Source organism: Manis pentadactyla, chromosome X (genome assembly GCF_030020395.1).
Source record: "Manis pentadactyla isolate mManPen7 chromosome X, mManPen7.hap1, whole genome shotgun sequence".
In the NCBI taxonomy this organism is placed as follows: Eukaryota; Metazoa; Chordata; class Mammalia; order Pholidota; family Manidae; genus Manis; species Manis pentadactyla.
This window is the reverse complement of record NC_080038.1, coordinates 72,601,364-72,622,575: the sequence shown is the minus strand read 5'-3', so window position 1 is coordinate 72,622,575 and position 21,212 is coordinate 72,601,364. Positions and strand designations below refer to the sequence as shown.

General features: G+C 34.8%; 1 protein-coding gene across 1 annotated transcript in view; it reads left to right on the top strand.

The window, feature by feature from the left end:
- BRWD3 (bromodomain and WD repeat domain containing 3) overlaps nucleotides 1-21,212 on the top strand; it is a 160,740-nt gene that overhangs the window by 115,980 nt on the left and 23,548 nt on the right. Inside the window, exons 23-33 of the mRNA XM_036929979.2 lie at nucleotides 30-198; nucleotides 1,047-1,160; nucleotides 3,427-3,534; nucleotides 5,128-5,252; nucleotides 12,115-12,197; nucleotides 13,340-13,451; nucleotides 14,432-14,493; nucleotides 14,596-14,751; nucleotides 15,981-16,101; nucleotides 16,885-17,010; nucleotides 17,099-17,177. Coding sequence (XP_036785874.2) covers nucleotides 30-198; nucleotides 1,047-1,160; nucleotides 3,427-3,534; nucleotides 5,128-5,252; nucleotides 12,115-12,197; nucleotides 13,340-13,451; nucleotides 14,432-14,493; nucleotides 14,596-14,751; nucleotides 15,981-16,101; nucleotides 16,885-17,010; nucleotides 17,099-17,177 — 1,255 coding nt within the window. The remainder of the gene's footprint in view (nucleotides 1-29; nucleotides 199-1,046; nucleotides 1,161-3,426; nucleotides 3,535-5,127; nucleotides 5,253-12,114; nucleotides 12,198-13,339; nucleotides 13,452-14,431; nucleotides 14,494-14,595; nucleotides 14,752-15,980; nucleotides 16,102-16,884; nucleotides 17,011-17,098; nucleotides 17,178-21,212) is intronic.

The following is a 21,212-nucleotide window of genomic DNA, read 5'->3' as shown; positions in this document are numbered from 1 at the left end:
ACGTATTCATAATTTTGATTTATTGACAGCGATTCTTCAAGTGAATATTCTGATTGGACAGCAGATGCTGGAATAAATTTGCAACCTCCAAAAAGACAAACCAGACAGACCACACGGAAAATATGGAGCAGCTCAGAGGAGGAGAATTTGAAGTCTCTAGAAGAAAGGCAAAAGAAACCTAAACAGACTAGAAAGAAGGTTTGTAAGTTTACAGGCTATTTCATTGTTTTTTATATTTGATACCTGAATATTTAACAGTAACACTGAGTTTTCTCTAAAAATAAAATTCCATCTAAGAAACTAAGTAAAAGTGTTTAAAATGACTTTAAAATGCAAACAATTTTTGAAGTTTTTCTGTTATCCAAAGTAGAAATATCTTCATTATTATTTTGTTATTAAATTAAACATATTGACAATTGTTAAAATGTAGTAGAGTTTTGAATAATAATCTACTTTTAGTATAAAAATATTATTTGTGTCATGTCACTAGTCATTAATTTCTATGTACTTTTGACTTATAAAATGGGAAGGATATGATAAATCATGTAGAGCTTTTTCTATTTCCTTATTTGTTCTTATTTTATCACAATGATGATTTCTTTTTCCCACTATAGTTTCATTTCAATGATGTAAAGATTTAGCATAGTTCTTTGAATATTAATTTAAAAATGTATTTTAATACATCTTTTGCCTGCTTTAATAGACAGAATTACCTTGATTGTCACAATTTTATTGGCAAAAAGTTATTGTGGTACTTTTATTTGAATTCATATGGTATTCTAGGGACATGAAGAATAAAATTTGTGGGTTTTAGATAGTATATAATGTCATATTATAATCTGTCAGCCAAAATTGAGCAACATGTTAAATAACTCACTTGAATATTTTATTGGTACAAAAGTTGTACATAATTGATAAAGGAAAATGTTTAAATTTGTATATTTTAGGTTTTATCATAACCTGATGTTTTTAACATTCTCTATGTATTGTTTTTTATACTACTGTTCATGTATTTATGATTTATACATTTGTAAACTATATTTTAGAAAGGAGGACTAGTTTCTATGGCAGGTGAACCCAGTGAAGAATGGTTTGCCCCTCAGTGGATCTTAGATACCATACCACGACGTTCCCCCTTCGTCCCACAGATGGGAGATGAGGTAATTTTTATCTGTTTTAACCTTTTTCTCTTAAAATCTCAAGAGACTCACTTAAATCAGTCTTAGAGCATTTATATTCTCAATTCTATTATAGTTATATATACACTGTCTTGGCTGCTCTGCTCAATTATGTATTTCTTGTAGAAAGTGACTGAACTTAAAACTTTATTAATCTTTGTATCCTTTGTAGCACTTGGCACAGAGTCTTCAGTATAGTAGATGCTCAGTGAGCTATGAGATAAATTGATTGGCCTTTGAAGTTATGAAAATAATTGTCTATTTTTATTTTAATTGTCACTTAGTAGAATTGAGTTGTATTTTGTGACCTAATTCAAATCCTGATAATGTTAAAATAAAAATGCTCATGCTGAACGTAGTAGTAAGTATACTAGAGGATAATTACCCCTTTCAGTGATTAAGAGAAGGTCATTTCACAAACAAGGCCTTCCTACTGAGTGTATGATTGAATAACATAGCCGTATTTATGATTTGTGAGTCAAAAATTGATTTACATTATATCCAGTGAAAAAAATTTCGTTTTCTTAATGAAAATCATGGTAACACACTATTTGAGCTCTAGCTGGATTGTATAATCTCTAGCATATTAATCATTCATTTTTGAGTGATTAAGTACTGATTCACACTTTTTAATTTAAGACTAATAGTAGAAATGTAATATTCTCATCATAGTAAAAGAAGTAGAAAACCTTGCAAGTAATTATTAGGACCAATAAAAATTTCATCAAACTTTTCTCTAATTGCCTGTTCTAGATATCTTGTACCAGAGGTAGCTATCAAGTAGCCTTATGAACAAGCTATTACTTGCTGATTATGTTTCCTTTTATAAATGTGTCTTGTAAGTATTAGACTTTTGATCAATGATTGTGTGGTTAATTTAGGAGAACATGGTTCTGATGAATGCTAAATTTAAAAAAAACTTATTTTGGGGAGGCATATCCAAAATTATCTTTTCTTGTATTTATTGCCTGTTTTTATGGAGTCTTAAAAGGAGTGCTTTTGAATTAATCTTAGAAATATGACAGAACAAAACAATGATCTGTATATCTGTGATCTGATGAGACTCCTCTCTTTTCTATAGGACTGTATTTACCTTGGTAGAATCACTTTCCCTCTATTTTATTAAACTTAGCACCTGCTTATATCCTTCAAGAGTAATGTGTATTATGTAGTGACCGTTGTTCAAGTAATAGAAAAGGTGTGTAAGTGAATCAGACAGTCAAATATGTGAATTCATGTTTTTAAAGGACTTGTAAAACTCATACTTTTTACATCATCAGTGTCTTAAGTGACAGCATTACTTTTTACTTTATGTGTTAAGCCCTCATTGTTTTGCCTGGAATACTCCTACCCACAGATCATTGCCTCTCAAAATGCTCATTCTTCAAGGTCTGACTTAAATGCCAACTACTCTGGGATATTATCCTTACTTTCATTTGTCTGTGATTCCTTCATCATGAGCATTCCCACCTGAGTTATTTCTCCTTTTTATGTTACATATTAACTTCTGCCTTGTATTACACTCATATATATATCTACATTTCTTATATATATCCTAGAGGGAAAGGATTTTATTTGGATGTGTTACCATATTACCCACTGCTTTGTACATATATGTTCAATCAATATTTGAGTACAGGAATAAATATGTAATAAGGGATATCTGAATAACATGCTTAATATTGACTTTTTTTGTCCCTACAATTATGTTTATATAGTACTATTCATACCTTTTTAGTTTTCTACTTGTATTTTTAGGTATTTTTTAGGTATTTTTTTTCATGTTACTTTCTTCTGTTTCTACCACCACTTTAAAATTGTGGAAGGAAACTTTTTAATAGTTTGTCTGGAAATTACTCTGTTTACTAGCGTTAGAAAAAAATATATATTGTTATTTAGATTGTTGATTACAATTTGAAATGTAGCACTTCAAAGTATGACTAGTTTTGTGCACATTTGTCACTAGGCTTTGTTTCTTCAGAAATTTATGAAGCTGCTCTGGGGAAAAGGACTATGGGTACAGCGTTTATATTATGCAATACTTCATGTAGGGTTCATACTCATAAGCATGAGTAGTGAATGAATATTAATTTGATGCTGGCAAGTACCTTTATTGTATAAATTTTATCAAAATTTCATTTTTATGTTTGTTGTAAACAAAAGAGGACATTTGTACTACATATAATGGGGATATACAGAGTTGTTAAATAGGATAATGCTGTTTAATACCTCATGTTTTTTGTTTCAGCTTATATATTTTAGGCAAGGACATGAAGCTTATGTGCGGGCTGTAAGGAAGTCAAAAATATACAGTGTTAATATACAAAAACAGCCATGGAATAAAATGGATCTCAGGGTAAGTTTGCCAAATTCATAAGGTATGTAACTGAAGGAGCTTTGTAATTAAGGTACTTTCCATAGGCTTCTTCTGTTTCATGCTATTTCACTGTAGATTGTGTATCCAAAATAAGGTGTTACACCATACTCTTGTATAGCTGAGTGTTATGGTTCACATTTTGTGTTTTCTTTAATTTGTATGCCACCTACTAGCTTGTATTTGACCTAATTTCCTTCAAGCTTCAGGTCCTCTTATGTATAATATATATTGGAGCAAAGCACTAGTTCTCAGGTGTGGATATTTCCCACAGCAGCTTTATATATTCTGTATGCTCTATGAACTGCCTATGTGTGGACTTATAAACAGCTTCATGGTTTTTGCAGCTTTAGGATATATTCATAAATCCCAAGAAGCTGAGAACTTTGTGGTGCTTTATGGACTATCTCTTTTGATATAAACCTATGTAGCTACATGGTATTGAGTAAAATTGATATGTATATTTTTAGAGGAGTATTTTTTGACTATATAAATATATATTCATTTATTCATATATATTTATATACATACAAAAAGACATAGGTGTACACACACCATCATTTCTGCTTGGGTTTATGTGTCTTTTGTTCTTTTGTTTTTCCTGCTTGGAGAACAGTAGTCTAAAGAACAGTTTTACAGTGGTTTTCCAGGTAAATGAAGGGTTGTTGTGTGATGATACTTAGCAAGAAGTATACAAGAGAGGATGTGTGTATTTATCAAAATAAAAATTTAGAAACTTGTAAAAAATTGTATTAAGGTTGTAAGGGGCTAAAGTATCTTATCAAGTAAGCTCTACATAATCATCTCCTGGGAGATAGTGATACTACATCTTTTCTGAATTGGGTGAAGGTTGAAATTGTTTTAAGAATCAGGGGAATGAAATAAAATATATGATGTCTCATTTTAAATTCTAACACTGTGGTTCTGGGAAATTGTGGGAGATAGCATATGTATGGTACAAGAGCCTGGGCTTTGGAATAAGACCTGAATTTCAATCCCAGCTCTACTACATACTCATGTATAACTCTAAGCAAGTGATTGTACCCATGAGGCTCAGTTTTGTCATCTGTTAAGTGTGACCTGTAGTCAATCTTTAAGGGTGCCTTGTAAAATAATATTGTAGGCATTTAAAAATTAAGTCCTTCCCCAAAGGTATATATGCATGTCGACTTTTGAACTTATATATTGTATTTCTGCTGGAGGAATGTGATTCTTAACTAGGCAGAGCATCATAATCCCCTGGGGAGTGTTTTTCAAAATAACGTATGACTAAGCTGTACCCCAGACCTACTGAATTCAATTCTAAGAGGTAGGGTTTAGGAACATGGATTTTAAAAAGATTCCGAAGGGGATTCTGCTGCTTATCCTTGGTTTAAAATCCTGCACTAAACTACAGCCCTTTACTAAGCATCAAGAACCATGTTTTATAGTACTTTTACCACTTAGTGGAATGCCCTAACATTTGGTTAGTATTCAGATAATTTTTAAGTTGTTCGAATAATTGTAAAATAATATGTAAATGTTAGGGCATTATTTATATTGAAAGTAATAATTTATTGGTATTCTTATGAACAGGAACAAGAATTTGTTAAGATTGTAGGAATCAAATATGAGGTTGGACCACCTACACTATGCTGCTTGAAGCTTGCATTTCTGGACCCCATATCAGGCAAAATGACTGGAGAGTCTTTTTCCATTAAGTGAGTAGCTATCTCTGGAGTGTGTGTGTGTGTGTGTGTGTGTCTGTCTGTCTATGTTTTTTTTAATAATTCATTTTATTTTATTTTATAGTATTTATTCTGTTATCATTAATCTACAATTACATGAAGAACATTATGTTTACTAGGCTCCCCCCTTCACCAACTCCCCGACACACACCCCATTACAGTCACTGTCCATCAGCGTACTACCATGCTGCAGAATCACTACTTGTCTTCACTGTGTTGCACAGCCCTCCCCATGCCCCCCCAACATGCTGATTATACATGTTAATCATAATCCCCCTTTCTTTCCCCCAACCGTTATCCCTCACTTCACACCCATCCTACCCAGTCCCTTTTCCTTTGGTAACTGTTAGTCCATTTTCGGGTTCTGTGATTCTGCTGCTGTTTTGTTCCTTCAGTTTTTCTTTATTCTTATATTACACATATGAGTGAAATCATTTGATACTTGTCTTTCTCCACCTGGCTTATTTCACTGAGCATAATACCCTCTAGCTCCATCCATGCTGTTGCAATTGGTAGGATTTGTTTTCTTCTTATGGCTGAATAATATTCCATTGTGTATATATACCACATCTTCTTTATCCATTCATCTACTGATGGACATTTAGGTTGCTTCCATTTCTTGGCTATAGGGGTGCATCTGTCTTTTTCAAACTGGGCTGCTGCATTCTTAGGGCAAATTCCTAGAAGTAGAATTCTTGGGTCAAATGGTATGTCTATTTTGAGCTTTTTGAGGAACCTCCACACTGCTTTCCACAATGGTTGAACTAATTTACATTCCCACCAGCAGTGTAGGAGTGTTCCCCTTTCTCCACAACCTCTCCCAACATTTGTTGTTGTTTGTCTTTTGGATGGTGGCAATCCTTACTGGTGTGAGGTGACATCTCATTGTGATTTTAATTTGCATTTCTCTGATGACTAGTGATGTGGAGCATCTTTTCATGGGTCTGTTGGCCATATGAGTTTCTTCTTTGAAGAACTGTGTGTTTATCTCCTCTGCCCATTTGTTAATTGGATTATTTGCTTTTTGTTTGTTGAGGTGCGTGAGCTCTTTATATATTTTGTCTGTCAACCTTTTATTGGATCTGTCATTTATGAATATATTCTCCCATACTGTAGGGTACCTTTTTGTTCTATTGATGGTGTCCTTTGCTGTACAGAAGCTTTTCAGCTTGATATAGTCCCATTTGTTCATTTTTCGTTTGTTTCCCTTGCCTGGGGTGATATATTCAAGAAGAGGTCACTCATGTTCATGTCTAAGAGATTTTTGCCTATGTTTTTTTCTGAGTTTTATGATTTCATGACTTACATTCAAGTCTTTGATCCATTTTGAATTTACATTTGTGTATGGGGTTAGACAGTGCTCCAGTTTCATTCTCTTGTATGTAGCTGTCCAGTTTTGCCAGCACCAGCACCATCTGTTGAAGAGACTGTCATTTCCCCATTGTATGTCCATGGCCCCTTTATTGAATATTAGTTGACCACATATGTTTGGGTTAATGTTTGGATTCTCTATTCTGTTCCATTGGTCTGTGGCTCTGTTCTTGTGCCAGTACCAAATTGTCTTGATTACTGTGGCTTTGTAGTAGAGCTTGAAGTTGGGGAGTGAGATCTCCCCCACTTTATTCTTCTTTCTCAGGATTGCTTTGTCTATTCGGGGTCTTTGGTGTTTCCATATGAATTTATGAACTATTTGTTCCAGTTCCTTGAAGAATGTTGTTGGTAATTCGATAAGGATTGCATCAAACCTGTATATTGCTTTGGGCAGGATGGCAATTTTGACTATATTAATTCTTCCTAGCCAAGAGCATGGGATGAGTTTGCATTTGTTATTGTCCTCTTTAATTTCTCTTAAGAGTGTCTTGTAGTTTTCAGGGTATAGATTTTTCACTTCTTTGGTTAGGTTTATGCCTAGGTATTTTATTCTTTTTGATGCAATTGTGAATGGAATTGTTTTCCTGATTTCTCTTTCTATTGATTCATTGTCAGTGTATAGGGAAGCCACAGATTTCTGTGTGTTAATTTTCTATCCTGCAACTTTGCTGAATTCCAATATCAGTTCAAGTAGTTTTGGAGTGGAGTCTTTAGGGTTTTTTATGTACAGTATCATGTCATTTGCAAGTAGTGACAGTTTAACTTCTTCTTTACCAATTTGGATTGGTTGTATTTCTTTGTTTTGTCTAATTGCCGTGGCTAGGACCCCCAGTACTATTTTGAATAATAGTGGGGAGAGTGGGCATCCCTGTCTTACTCCTGATCACAGAGGAAAAGCTTTCAGCTTCTGGCTGTTCAGTATGATGTTGGCTGTGGGCTAATCATATATGGCCTTTATTATGTTGAGGTACTTGCCCTGGATACCCATTTTGCTGACAGTTTTTATCATGAATGGATGTTGAATTTTGTCGAATGGTTTTTCAGCATCTATGGAGATGATCATATGGTTTTTGTCTTTCTTTTTGTTTATGCGGTGGATGATGTTGATGGATTTTCAAATGTTGTACCATCCTTGCATCCCTGAGATGAATCCCACTTGGTCATGGTGTCGGATCCTTTTGATGTATTATTGAATTCCGTTTGGTAATATTTTGTTCAGTATTTTTGCATCTACGTTCATCAGGGATATTGGTCTGTAATTTTCTTTTTTGGTGTTGTCTTTGCCTGGTTTTGGTATTAGGGTGATGTTGGCTTTATAGAATGAGTTTGGGAGTGTTCCCTCCTCTTCTATTTTTTGGAAATCTTCAAGGAGAATGGGTATTATGTCCTCTCTGTATATCTGGTAAAATTCCGAGGTAAATCCATCTGGCCTTGGGGTTTTGTTCCTGGGTAGTTCTTTGATTACCACTTCAGTTTCTTTGCTGGTAAGTGGTCTGTTTACATTTTGTATTTCTTCCTTGGTCAGTCTTGGAAGTTTGTATTTTTCTAAGAAGTTGTCCATTTCTTCTAGGTTTTCCAGCTTGTTAGCATATAGGTTTTCATAGTATTCTCTAATAATTCTTTGTATTTCTGTGGGGTCCGTTGTGATTTTTCCTGTCTCGTTTCTGATTCTGTTGATGTGTGTTGATTCTCTTTTTCTCTTAGTAAGTCTGGCTAGAGGCTTATCTATTTTGTTTATTTTCTCAAAGAACCACCTCTTGGTTTCATTGATTTTTTTCTATTGTTTTATTCTTCTCAATTTTATTTATTTCTTCTCTGATCTTTATTATGTCCCTCCTTCTGCTGGCCATAGGCCTCATTTGTTTTTCTTTTTCCAATTTCGATAATTGTGACGTTAGACTATTCATTTGGGATTGTTCTTCTTTAAATATGCCTGGATTGCTATATACTTTCCTCTTAAGAATGCTTTCGCTGCGTCCACAGAAGTTGGGGATTTGTGTTGTTGTTGTCATTTGTTTCTATATATTTCTGGATCTCTGTTTTAATTTGGTCATTGATCCATTGATTATTTAGGAGCATGTTGTTAAGCCTCCATGTGTTTGTGAGCCTTTTTGCTTTCTTTGTACAATTTATTTCTAGTTTTGTACCTTTCTGTTCTGAAAAGTTGGTTGGTAGGATTTCAATCTTTTTGAATTTACTGAGGCTCTTTTTGTGGCCCAGTATGTGGTCTATTCTGGAGAATGTTCCATGTGCACTTGAGAAGAATGTATATCCTGTTGCTTTTTGATTTAGACTTCTATAGATATCTATTAGGTCTGTCTGTTCTAGGGTGTTGTTCAGTGCCTCTGTGTCCTTACTTATTTTCTGTCTGGTGGATCTATCCTTTGGAGTGAGTGCTGTGTTAAAGTCTCCTAAAATGAATGCATTGCATTCTTTTTCCTCCTTTAGTTCTGTTAGTATTTGTTTCACGTATGCTCGTGCTCCTGTGTTGGGTGCATATATCTTTATAATGCTTATATCCTCTTGTTGGACTGAGCCCTTTATCATTATGTAATGTCCTTCTTTATCTCTTGTTACTTTCTTTGTTTTGAAGTCTATTTTGTCTGATACTAATTTTGTCACACCTGCTTTTTTCTCCCTGTTGTTTGCATGGAATATCTTTTTTTCATCCCTTGACTTTTAGTCTTTGCATGTCTTTGGGTTTGAGGTGGGTCTCTTGTAAGCAGCATATAGATGGGTCTTGCTTTTTTATCCATTCTATTACCTTGTGTCTTTTGATTGGTGTATTCAGTCTATTTACATTTAGGGGTTTTATTGAAAGATATGTACTTACTGCCATTTCAGGGTTTAGATTCGTGGTTACCAAAGGTTCAAGGTTAGCTTCTTTAGTATCTTACTGCCTAACTTAACTCGCTTATTGTGCTATTATAGACATTGTCTGGTGATTCTTTATTTCTCTCCCTTCTTCTTCCTCTTCCTCCATTCTTTATATGTTGGATGTTTTATTCTGTGTTTTTTGTGTTTCCTTTAACTGCTTTTGTGGTTAGTTGATTTTATTTTTTGCATTTAGTTAGTATTTGGTTCCTCTGATTTCTTTGCTGTGATTTTGTTTTCTCTGGTGACATCTGTTTAGCCTTCGGAGTGTCCGCATCTAGAGCAGTCCCTCTAAAATACCCTGTAGAGGTGGTTTGTGGGAGGCAAATTCCCTCAACTTTTCCTCCTCTGGGAATTGTTTAATCTCTCCTTCATATTTAAATAATAATCGTGCTGGATACAGTATCCTTGGTTTAAGGCCGTTCTGTTTCATTGCATTAAATATATCATGCCATTCTCTTCTGATCTGTAAGGTTTCTGTTGAGGAATCTGATGATAACCTGATGGATTTTCCTTTGTAGGTGACTTTTTTCCTCTCTGCAGCTGCCTTTAAAACTCTGTCCTTGTCCTTGAGCTTTGCCATTTTAATTATTATGTGTCTTGGTGTTGTCCTCCTTGGATCATTCTTGTTGGAAGTTCTGTGTACTTCTGTGGTCTGAACGATTATTTCCTCTCCCAGTTTGGGGAAGTTTTCAGCAATTTTATCTTCATATACACTTTCTATCCCTTTTTCTCTCTCTTCTTCTTCCGGTACCCCTATAATGTGAATATTGTTCCGTTTGAATTGGTCACACAGTTCTCTTAATATTGATTCCTTCTTGGAGATCCTTTTAGCTTTCTCTGCATCAGCTTCTATGCATTCCTGTTGTCTGGTTTCTATTCAGTGAATTGCCTCTTGCATCTTATCCATTCTGCTTATAAATCCTTCCAGAGATTGTTTCATTTCTGTAGTCTCCTTCCAGACGTCATCCCTTAGCTCTTGCATATTTCTCTTCTGCTCCATCAGCATAGTTATGACCTTTATTTTGAATTCTTTTTCAGGGAGATTCGTTAGGTCTGTCTCCCCAGATTCCTTCTCAGGCAAGGATGTCTGCGTTAGTCTGGTCTGTGTCAAATTCTTCTGCCTTTTCTTGTCGATAGAGGTAGTTGCAGGAAGGTGGTGCATGTGTTGGGCTGGAAGAACGTCCTTTATTGCTTGTTTGTGGCCTTCTTCTCCTGTGAGAACAGCGACCCCTAACGGCCTGTGCTGGGCAGCTGCGCGCAGATGTTGTTTCAAATTCTTGCCCGGCCGCTGTTAAAGAATCTCTGCCCTGCTGCCTCAGGCTGTTGCTCCACTATGGTGGAATGGCATCAGAGGGGAAATGGGCAGGAGGCTTTTTATCTCCATGAGGGTCCTCCGAGCTGCACTGCTGCCCAGGGGTTTAGGGCGCCCGGAGTTTCCCGGGATTCCCAGCTGCTAGGCTAAGTGTCCTGGGATGTTTCCATCCAGCTGTGGAGTCCCTGCCCTTTAAGTCTTTCAAAAAGCACTCACTTTTCTTTGTCCCAGGGGCGCTGGCTCCGGGGACCAGTCGCACATTTTACTGTCCCATTTTCATAGTATCCAGCACCCCGCGCACTGTGTTTCTGCACTCCGTTGCAGATGGCTAGGGCTGGGTGTTTAGAAGTCCTGGGCTCCCTCTCCCTTCCTGCTCTGACTCCTCTCCTCCCACAGAGAGCTGGCGTGAGGGGTGCTCAGGTCCCGCCAGGCAGCGGCTTGTATCTTACCCCCTTTGTGAAGTGCTGGGTTCTCGCAGGTGTAGATGTAGCCTGGCTGTTGTCCTGTATCTTCTGGTCTCTCTTTTAGGGATTGTTGTATTTGTTAACTTTTCAAAAATATATATGGTTTTGCGAGGAGATTTCTACTGCTCTACTCACACCGCCATCTTGGCTCCCTGATATATTTCTGTCTATGTTTTAATCCCTATTTTGTATTTTGCAGAGTACAAGGCTTGATGGGAAAGAAAACGCTACAGCACTACAGGCTTTGTTGTTTTAAAGACTCAGATCTAGTGTTTAATTATTCATTTATTTCTCCATTTAGTATCTATGTATCTATGAGTAGGTTACTTCTCAGAATTTATGCCTTCATCTGTAAAATTGAAACGGTAAAATCTTCCTCAGGATTGTTGTGAGGAGTAACAGAAAAACCTTTATAAGTGTCTAACTATGCTTGAAACATGGTAGTTGCTTTTATTTTTGTTAATAATAATAGGAATAATTAGTCAATGGCACATTTCTTAAAATCAAGTTTGAAATCTAAGGAAATGAAGGAATATCAATTCATAGTTTTCTTAGAAAGTTCTCATTATATAATACCTTATTAATGGTTTAAGAATTTTCATTGGCAGCTTTATATTATTGAAGTAATGTAACAGTAGGTAGTGCATTCCCAAACACATCAAGTTTAGGTAAAATAATTTGTTAGTGAGCTTGAACTTTGTAACATTTTGCTTAATGACTCCATATTAAATATATAGCCCTGTATATTTAGTAAGTAACATATACTGTTATATCTGTATATTGGTTCATATGTGCTCTATTTTCTATGCAGGTATCATGATATGCCTGATGTCATTGACTTCCTTGTGCTACATCAATTTTATAATGAAGCCAAAGAAAGGAACTGGCAAATTGGTAAGTATAGAATTCTCAATAACTATTTAGTTTGAAGTTGAGACAGTACCTTTTTAACTCTGATTTAACAGAAAGAAACTGCGTTAACATGTAGCTGGAAAAAGCTGTTAGCCAAATTAGGAAAATTAAATTTTCCTTTTCAGTTACATTTAGATGTTTTTATGCACATTTTATGTGGCATATAACCTTAAAGCCTTCTGTGAATACCTATTCTATTAGAATACAAATCTGAATTAAAAAGAAAATCATAAAATGTCAATTGCCCTAAAATAGAGTACTTAACACTTGGGCTCTTAAACTTATCATTACTGATTGTATTTTCTTTCTCTCTCACTTTCTCTTTCTCTCTTTCTGTCTGTCTCTCTGTTTCTCTTTCTACTGCTCTTGTGCTCCAGCTCACTCTCACTCTCTCTGTCTCTCTCTGTCTCTTTCCCCATCCCTCCTCCTCCTCTTTTCCTCTCCCTCTCTTCCCCTCTCACTAGCTATTTGATCATCAAAAATTTTTTAGCTTCTCTGTGCCCACTTTCATTATCTTTAAAATGGGAATCATATCAGAACACACCTGGAAGTTTGATGTGAGCAATAAATGAATTAATATATAGAAAGCACTTAAAATGGTACCTGACACAGAGTGAGCACTATGTAAATGTTTACTATCAGTACTTTTAAACTCTTACATGGAAGAAACATTTTTGTCCACAGTGGTTTGGTTTTGTATTCCTTAGCCATTTAGAGGCATAAAACTAGTATGAAGAGATTTTTTTAAAGGCAAAAAGCTGAAAGCAAAAAGGAGGAGAAGAAAAAACTATAGTAACATATGTATAGTATAAGAAGGAGTATGCTTAATGATGATCCAAAGTAATTGATAAAAGTTAAGTAATATGTGGTAGCATTTATTAAGAAGACATGGGCAAACCTGATTTTATTTTAGAATCATTATTAGCACTTGTAGATCAAAATCCTTGAAGAGATAAAGTGTAAAATTCACTAATCTGGAAAACTCAGATTGAAACCTCTAGTAATGCAAGATACAATGCTAATTCTGTGTTCTACAAATAGTAGCAAATTTGGAGTGGGAACAGGGCTATTCTTCTCAAAAGCACCATTTTAAGAATTTTTAAGAATTTCTAAAAACGTTATAGGTGATAGATTCCGCAGTATAATAGATGATGCCTGGTGGTTTGGAACTGTGGAGAGTCAACAGCCTTTTCAACCAGAGTATCCTGATAGTTCTTTCCAGTGTTACAGTGTTCAGTAAGTACAGTTATGGTCTTTTTATGCCTGGTATAATACTGTAGTGCTCTGTGGACTTTCTATAAACCCTACCAGGAATAATACCTTTTTATCTGACTTCTCTCATCTTACAAGACCTATACGTCTAGGGAAGTAATTAATCATAGTATCTGTAACGAAGGAATTTGATGGCAAATCTTTTGGTCCAATATGCATGCTGAAACAAAGCAAGAACTGAAGACTTATTTCTGCCTACCTTATGCCTGTATGTTCTCTGAATTATTTCTATTTTAGACAAGAATTACAACTATTGTTTTGTGAAGAATACTAACATTCAGTGCTAAATAATTGTTACAGCTGGAATATAGCGATGAATATAGCGATGGAACATACCTTTTATGTAATGGTATGAATTCAGGCAGAGTTGACTGCATTATGATTGGACATACTCTTTGTATACAGCATTTACTTTACTTCTTTATGAAATTCCAGTGTTGTAAGATTCCCAATGATTGAAGCTTTCTTCTCAAGAATGATAAAGGAAATACTTATTATGTAAAGATTGACTTTTAGTCTCCATATTGCAGAGCAAAACAGAATAATAAAATTTTGTACGTGCTATACCACTTAAGCTGTTAGGGTAAAGTACACTATCTCACAGAAGGAGGTGATCTATTAAATCAACTCTTTTAACCTGAAAGGGATTTTCTAAAGAAATCTTTTTAATTCTATATCCTGGTTTACTGAATGTATGCTTGGATGGATTTTTTTTTTAAGCCAAGTAAAACTAAGAGTAAGCTTACTGCTCTCTAAGTTGCATATTGGTGGACCATGTTTTCTCTATTAGAGGCTTCTAATTATCTTCATGTGAGCAAAGTTTTACTTTAAGAAAAACTATTGCCTTTTTCTAGATTTCATCTCCAAGAAGTCATGCTAATTATACTAGCATAAAAAAGTAAGTATCACGTGAATTTGATTTGTATCTTCTTATTTTTTAATAGCTGGGACAATAATGAGAGAGAAAAGATGAGCCCCTGGGATATGGAGCCAATTCCAGAAGGAAGTAAATATGCTTTTAAAAATGAATTAAAATTCTTGTACAAGAAAAATAGAAATTATGTGATAATGGAAACTAATCATTTCTGATTTCTTATGTTATACATAGCTGCCTTTCCAGATGAAGTTGGTGCTGGTGTTCCTGTGTCCCACCAAGAACAGACTGCTTTGTTATACAAACCCCAGGAAGGAGAGTGGGGGGCTCATTCCAGAGATGAGGAATGTGAACGGGTTATTCGGGGCATCAACCACCTTCTTTCCTTGGGTATAGTGAATGTGAAAGAATATTGGGAGGGAACAAGGAAAAACAGAATTTTAAGTTCTACCAAAGGAAATGCATTTTTTCCACTGTACTTTTTTAACTCAAGAGGCACAGTTGATGATAGTTTTGTTTATAAATACTACTGGCTTCATGTGTACAACATAAAAGAGATTCAACATGATTACTAAGTGCTCACCATGGTAACTGTAGTTACCATCTGTCAATGAACAAAGATACAACAATATTATTGACTATATTCTATAATGCTATATATTCATCTCTGTGGCTAATTTATTTTTTTTATTTTAATTTTTCCTAGCTTTATTGAGATGTCATTGACATAAATTGTGGTATAGGTTTAAGGTGCACAACATAATTATGTGATATAGGTATATATTTCAAAATGATCACCATGGTAAGTTTAGTAGTTAACATCATCACTACACATAGTTACAAATTTTTTCAATGTGATAAGAACTTTTAAGATTTATTCTTGGCAACTTCCATACAGTACAGTATTGTTAACTATAGTCATAATGTTATACATTACATCCCAGAACTTACTTATCTTAAAACCAGAAGTTTATACTTAAAAAAAAATTTTATTGAGGTATATATAGTAAAATGCATAGATCTTAGTGTACAGCTTGATGAAATTTGGCATGTGTATATACTCGTGTAGCTGGCGTTACTTTTCTTTTAATATTAATACTTATATATGCCTAGCCAAAATAAGGAATGATAAACGTTTTTAATTCTTTGGGGGTTTATAGTAGTGAAGGCAGGCATATTGGTAGGTGTCTTTTACTTCTTGAGTCACTGTGGCTCTCTAGCTATTCCCTGAGCCTGACTTTGGTTGGGTTCTTTGGTAAAGGCAGTGAGTCAGTAGTGTATTTTGCTCACATAACTAATTATATTCTAAAACATATCACTTGAGACATGTGGTATATTTCCAGGAAAGACATAAATTTGAAGTTAAATACATTTCTCCTTTAATTTTGTCTTGCTTTATCTGATTTAAACCAGTGCATTATGCATGATTCCTAGATATTATATCCAAATAAAAAGAATAACATTATGATAATACTGGCCTAAAATTTGCATAACTAAATCATCATAATTTTAAAAAATGTAGTATATTGCCCTCCATTCTTATTTATATGTGAGTTTTTGTTAAAATGGAATGTTAATGTCCTTTATAACTACTGTCTTTGATTTTGTTAATACTGTAGATTTTGCCACCCCTTTTGCTGTTCCAGTGGATCTCAGTGTCTATCCCTTGTATTGTACTGTAGTTGCTTATCCAACTGACCTCAACACCATCAGGCGGAGACTTGAAAATCGCTTTTACAGGTCTGTTTAATTTTATCATTTATTATAAAATTATAGCTTTATGTCTTTTGCTTTCCTTTTTGCATAGTGATACACAGAGATCTGTGTTTTCATAGTATAAAATAATGACTCAAAAGAGCCACTCCAGAATTTCTTCTAAAAATTTGGAACACTAATTTCCCTTTATTCAATAGATTCTCAATCTTCCAGGGCAAGAATGGGTATGGAATAAAGGACAGGGAGGAAATTATGAGTAGCAAAAATCACATGTGAAACAAAAATTACAGTTAACTTTAGTTTATTTAAGGCAAATTAAGTGGTTTGTGGATTTGTCATGACTGAGGTGCTACAGAGACTTGAAGCATGTTTAAATTCCCTGTAGGGGATTTAAATGATTATGGGAGGTCGGTGGAGGGCAGCAAGTAGATGAAAATCTTTCCTTTTCTATAACCTGGTTTTTTTTTCTTCCTCTTCCCCTGAAAACTAAACATTGTTTTGACTATTAAAATGCTGTTTGTTTTTGTTCATATTTGGTTAATAAATCACTGTTCACCCATAATGTTCCAGGTCAGTTCTTCTCTAAGTGTTACACAGTTCAGTAGTGTTTCTAAATTCTTGCCTGGGCTTCAAATACTGTAACCATATACCTTATATCAGTCACACATGTATATTTAGTCATATACATATATTGGAACACTTTTGATATGTCATGATTAAGCACCTAGTTTGTTCTATATTGTATATCCTGGAATAGACTTTAAATGTATCAACCAAGAGTAACAGAGGGTATTTTTTCTTTCACAGGAGAATATCAGCATTAATGTGGGAGGTCCGCTACATTGAACATAATGCCAGGACTTTCAATGAGCCAGACAGTCCTATCGTTAAAGCAGCCAAAATTGTAACTGATGTTTTACTTAGATTTATTGGGTAAGAAGCAATTTTATCTTCAATAGGGGCTGACTTAATGTTATTTTAAAAAATCATTGAGATCTGTTTTGACTATCTTGTTTCTTAGGGATCAGAGCTGTATTGATATACTGGATACTTACAGCAAAATTAAAGTAGAAGAACTAAACAGTACTGATGCAGAGGAGGTAAGAATCAGCATGATTAGTGGGCATGAATTTTTCTGTTTTAAGTATAGTATATATTATGTGTAAGTGTTATAACTAGCTATGAGCAGTGAATCTGATTTCTAAAAGCTGGTTGAACACCTGCACCTTTTTATATTACACTCTTTAACATGTATTTAGATGGCATATACCAAAAACATAGAGGTGCTAGAGTTTAGTCAGAGACAGGAGGCAAGTTATCCTGTTTGACTCAATGGTTTCAGTGATGAAAAAACACTTCATTTTCCAGCCTTAAACATAGGACAAAGCACTAAATATTTGAAAAGAATGGTTAGTTGGTGGGAAGTTTGATTTTCTATACAATATATGTAAAATATTAAAGTATTTTAAAATTTTAGGTTTGGAAAGTCTATATTTTTAGTAGTTTCATGAATTGCTATTTAACTTCCTTTGTGGAAATTTGAAATAGAAACAAGTTTTTTTAATGAAATGGAATTGGTATTGTTACCAGACTCTCACATACCTGATTTCTCCAACCAGCCAAATCTCTAATTTACATTTTTGACAAGAGGCTATGATAGAAGCAAAAACCAAAGTAAGAGGCTGAAACAATAATGGAAAATTGTAATTCAAAAATCTTTAGTGGCAGACAATTTATCCCAAGGATGAGTGACTCAAATATTCTTGATTCTATTGCAGTGGCTATTATAGAGAGATATTTTACATGTTTATGTTGTCTGTACTGTTAGAATGGTAAATTTCCAATATTGTTTTTTACTCTTTCTTGAAAACATATCTGACTATAAAACATTGTATTATTGGAATTAAGTATTATTTACATAATGAGGAAAATTCAGATATGCCAATTAGATATTACCCTCCTAAAATTAATGAAAAACTTATCATTCTTGTCCCTGATACCTTCTCTGACCTTTGATATAAGTGCATTTTGACTAAGGATTTAATGTAGCAAGAATTTCTCCTCAGAGTAGCCCTATGTGGATTAGAATAGAAAATTAAAGTAAAATATAATTCAACAACTTTATCTTATTTTTTTTGGTGAGAACGTTTAAGTTCTGCTATCTTAGCAAACTTCAGTGATACAATAAAATGTTACCAACTATAGTCACCATATTTTATGTTAGATCCTTAGATCCTCAGACCTTATTAATCTTACAGCTAAAAGTTTATACTATTTTATTAACCTCCATATTTTCCCCACCACCCAGCTCCTGGCAAACAATTTTCTTTTCTGTTTTCATGAGCTTGACTTTTTTCTTATTCTTTTTTTTTTTAAGATTCCACCTATAAGTGATACGATGTAGTGTTTATCTTTCTTTCAGGCTTATTTCACTTAGCATAATGCCCTCAGTGTCCACCCATGTTGTCACAAATGGCAGGATTGCCTTCTTTCTCAATGCCGAATAGTATTCCATTGAATACATATATACATCTTTATCCATTCATCTGTAGCACTTAGTTTGTTTCTATATCTTGGCTATTGTGAATAATGCTGCATTGAATGTAGGTGTGCAACATTATCTCTTTGATACCCCGTTTTCATTTCCTTTGGATATATACCCAGAAGAGAGATTGCTGGATCATGTGGAAGTTCTATTTTTAATATTTTGAGGAATCTTTGTTTTGAGGAACTACTGTTTTCCATAGTGAATATAACAATTTACATTTCCACCAAGAGTGCACAGGGGTTCCCTTTTTTCCACATCTTTGACAACACTTGTTATTTCTTGTCTTTTTGATGATAGACATTCTAACAAGTGTGAGGTGATAGTTCACTGTGGTTTTGATTTGCATTTTTGAGCATCTTTTCATGTACCTGTTGGTAATCTGTATATCTTACTTAGAATAATGTCTGTTCAGGTCCTCTGCCCATTTTTTAATCAGATTGGTTTTTTTCTTGAGTTGTATGTGTTCTTTATATATTTTGGATATTAACCACATATCAGAAATACGATTTGCAAATACTTTCTCCCATTCAGTGGGTTGTCTATTCATTTCATGAAGTCCCACTTGCTTATTTTAGCTTTTGTTGCCTATAGTTGCTTTTGCTTGTATTGGCCTTTGATTTTCTGAGATCCAAAAACTCATTCCCAAGACCAATGTCAAAGAGGTTACTCCTTGTATTTTCTTTTTTTTTATTTTTAAAAAATTTTTATTAAGGTATTATTGGTACACACTCTTATGAATGTTTCACATGAAAAACAATGTGGTTACTACATTTACCCTTATTATCAAGTCCCCACCCATATCCCAATGTAGTCACCGTCCATCAGTGTAGTAAGATGCCACAGATTCACTGTTTGCCTTTTCTGTGCTACACTGTTTTCCACGTGACCCCCAAAAACATGTGTACTAAACATAGTACCTCTCAAACCCCATCTCCTTCCCTCCCCACCCGCCCTCCCACACCCCTCCTCTTTGGTAACCACTAGTCCCTTCTTGGAGTCTGTGAGTCTGCTGCTGTTTTGTTCCTTCAGTTTTGCTTCATTGTTATACTCCACAAATGAGGGAAATCATTTGGCATTTGTCTTTCTCCACCTGGCTTATTTCACTGAGCATAATATCCTCCAGCTCCATCCATGTTGTTGCAAATGGTAGTATTTGTTTCTTTCTTAACTGTGTATATGTACCACCTCTTCTTTATCCATTCATCTACTGATGGACACTTAGGTTGCTTCCATTTCTTGGCTATTGTAAATAGTGCTGCGATAAACATAGGGGTGCATATGTGTTTCTGAGTCTGAGAAGTTGTATTCTTTGGGTAAATTCCAAGGAGTGGGATTCCCGGGTCAAATGGTATTTCTATTTTTAGTTTTTTGAGGAACCTCCATATTGCTTTCCACAATGGTTGAACTAGCTTACATTCCTACCAGCAGTGTAGGAGGGTTCCCCTTTCTCCACATCCTCGCCAGCATTTGTTGTTCTTAGTCTTTTCAATGCTGGCCATCCTTACTGGTGTGAGGTGATATCTCATTGTGGTTTTAATTTGCATTTCCCTGATGATTAGTGATGTGGAGCATCTTTTCATGTGTCTGTTGGCCATCTGAATTTCTTCTTTGGAGAATTGTCTCTTCATATCCTCTGCCCATTTTTTAATTGGGTTATTTGCTTTTTGGGTGTTGAGGCATATGAGTTTTTTATATATGTTGGATGTTAACACTTTGTTGGATATATCATTTACAGATATACTCTCCCATACTGTAGGATGCCTTTTTGTTCTGTTGATGGTGTCCTTTGTCATACAGAAACTTTTTACGTTGATGTAGTCCCATGTGTTCATTTTTGATTTTGTGTCCCTTCCTCGAGAAGATGCGTTCAGGAAGAAGTTGCTCATGCTTATATTCAGGAGATTTTTGCCTATGTCGTCTTCTAAGAATTTTATGGTTTCATGACTTATATTCAGGTCTTTGATCCATTTCGAGTTTACTTTTGTGTATGGGGTTAAACACTAATCCAGTTTCATTCTCTTGCATGTAGCTGTCCAATTTTGCCAACACCAGTTGTTGAAGAGGCTGTCATTTCCCCATTGTATGTCCATGGCTCCTTATCATATATTAATTGACCATAAATGCTTGGGGATGTATCAGGGCTCTCTAGTCTGTTCCACTGGTCTATGGTTCTGTTCTTGTGCTAGTACCAAATTGTCTTAATTACTGTGGCTTTGTAGTAGAGCTTGAAGTTGGGGAGCATAATCCCCCCAGCTTTATTGTTCCTTCTCAGGATTGCTTTGGCTCTTCAGGATCTTTTGTTGTTCCATATGAATTTTAGAACTATTTAGTCTAGTTCATTCAAGAATGCTGTTGGTATTCTGATAGGGATTGCATTGAATCTGGAGATTGCTTTAGGCCGAATGGCCATTTTGACAATATTAATTCTTCCTTTCCATGAGCACAGGATGTGTTTCCATTTATTGGTATCTTCTTTAATTTCTCTCATGAGTGTCTTGTAATTTCCAGAGTATAGGTCTTTTCACTTCTTTGGTTAGGTTTATTCCTAGATATTTTATTCTTTTTGATGCAGTTGTGAATGGAATTG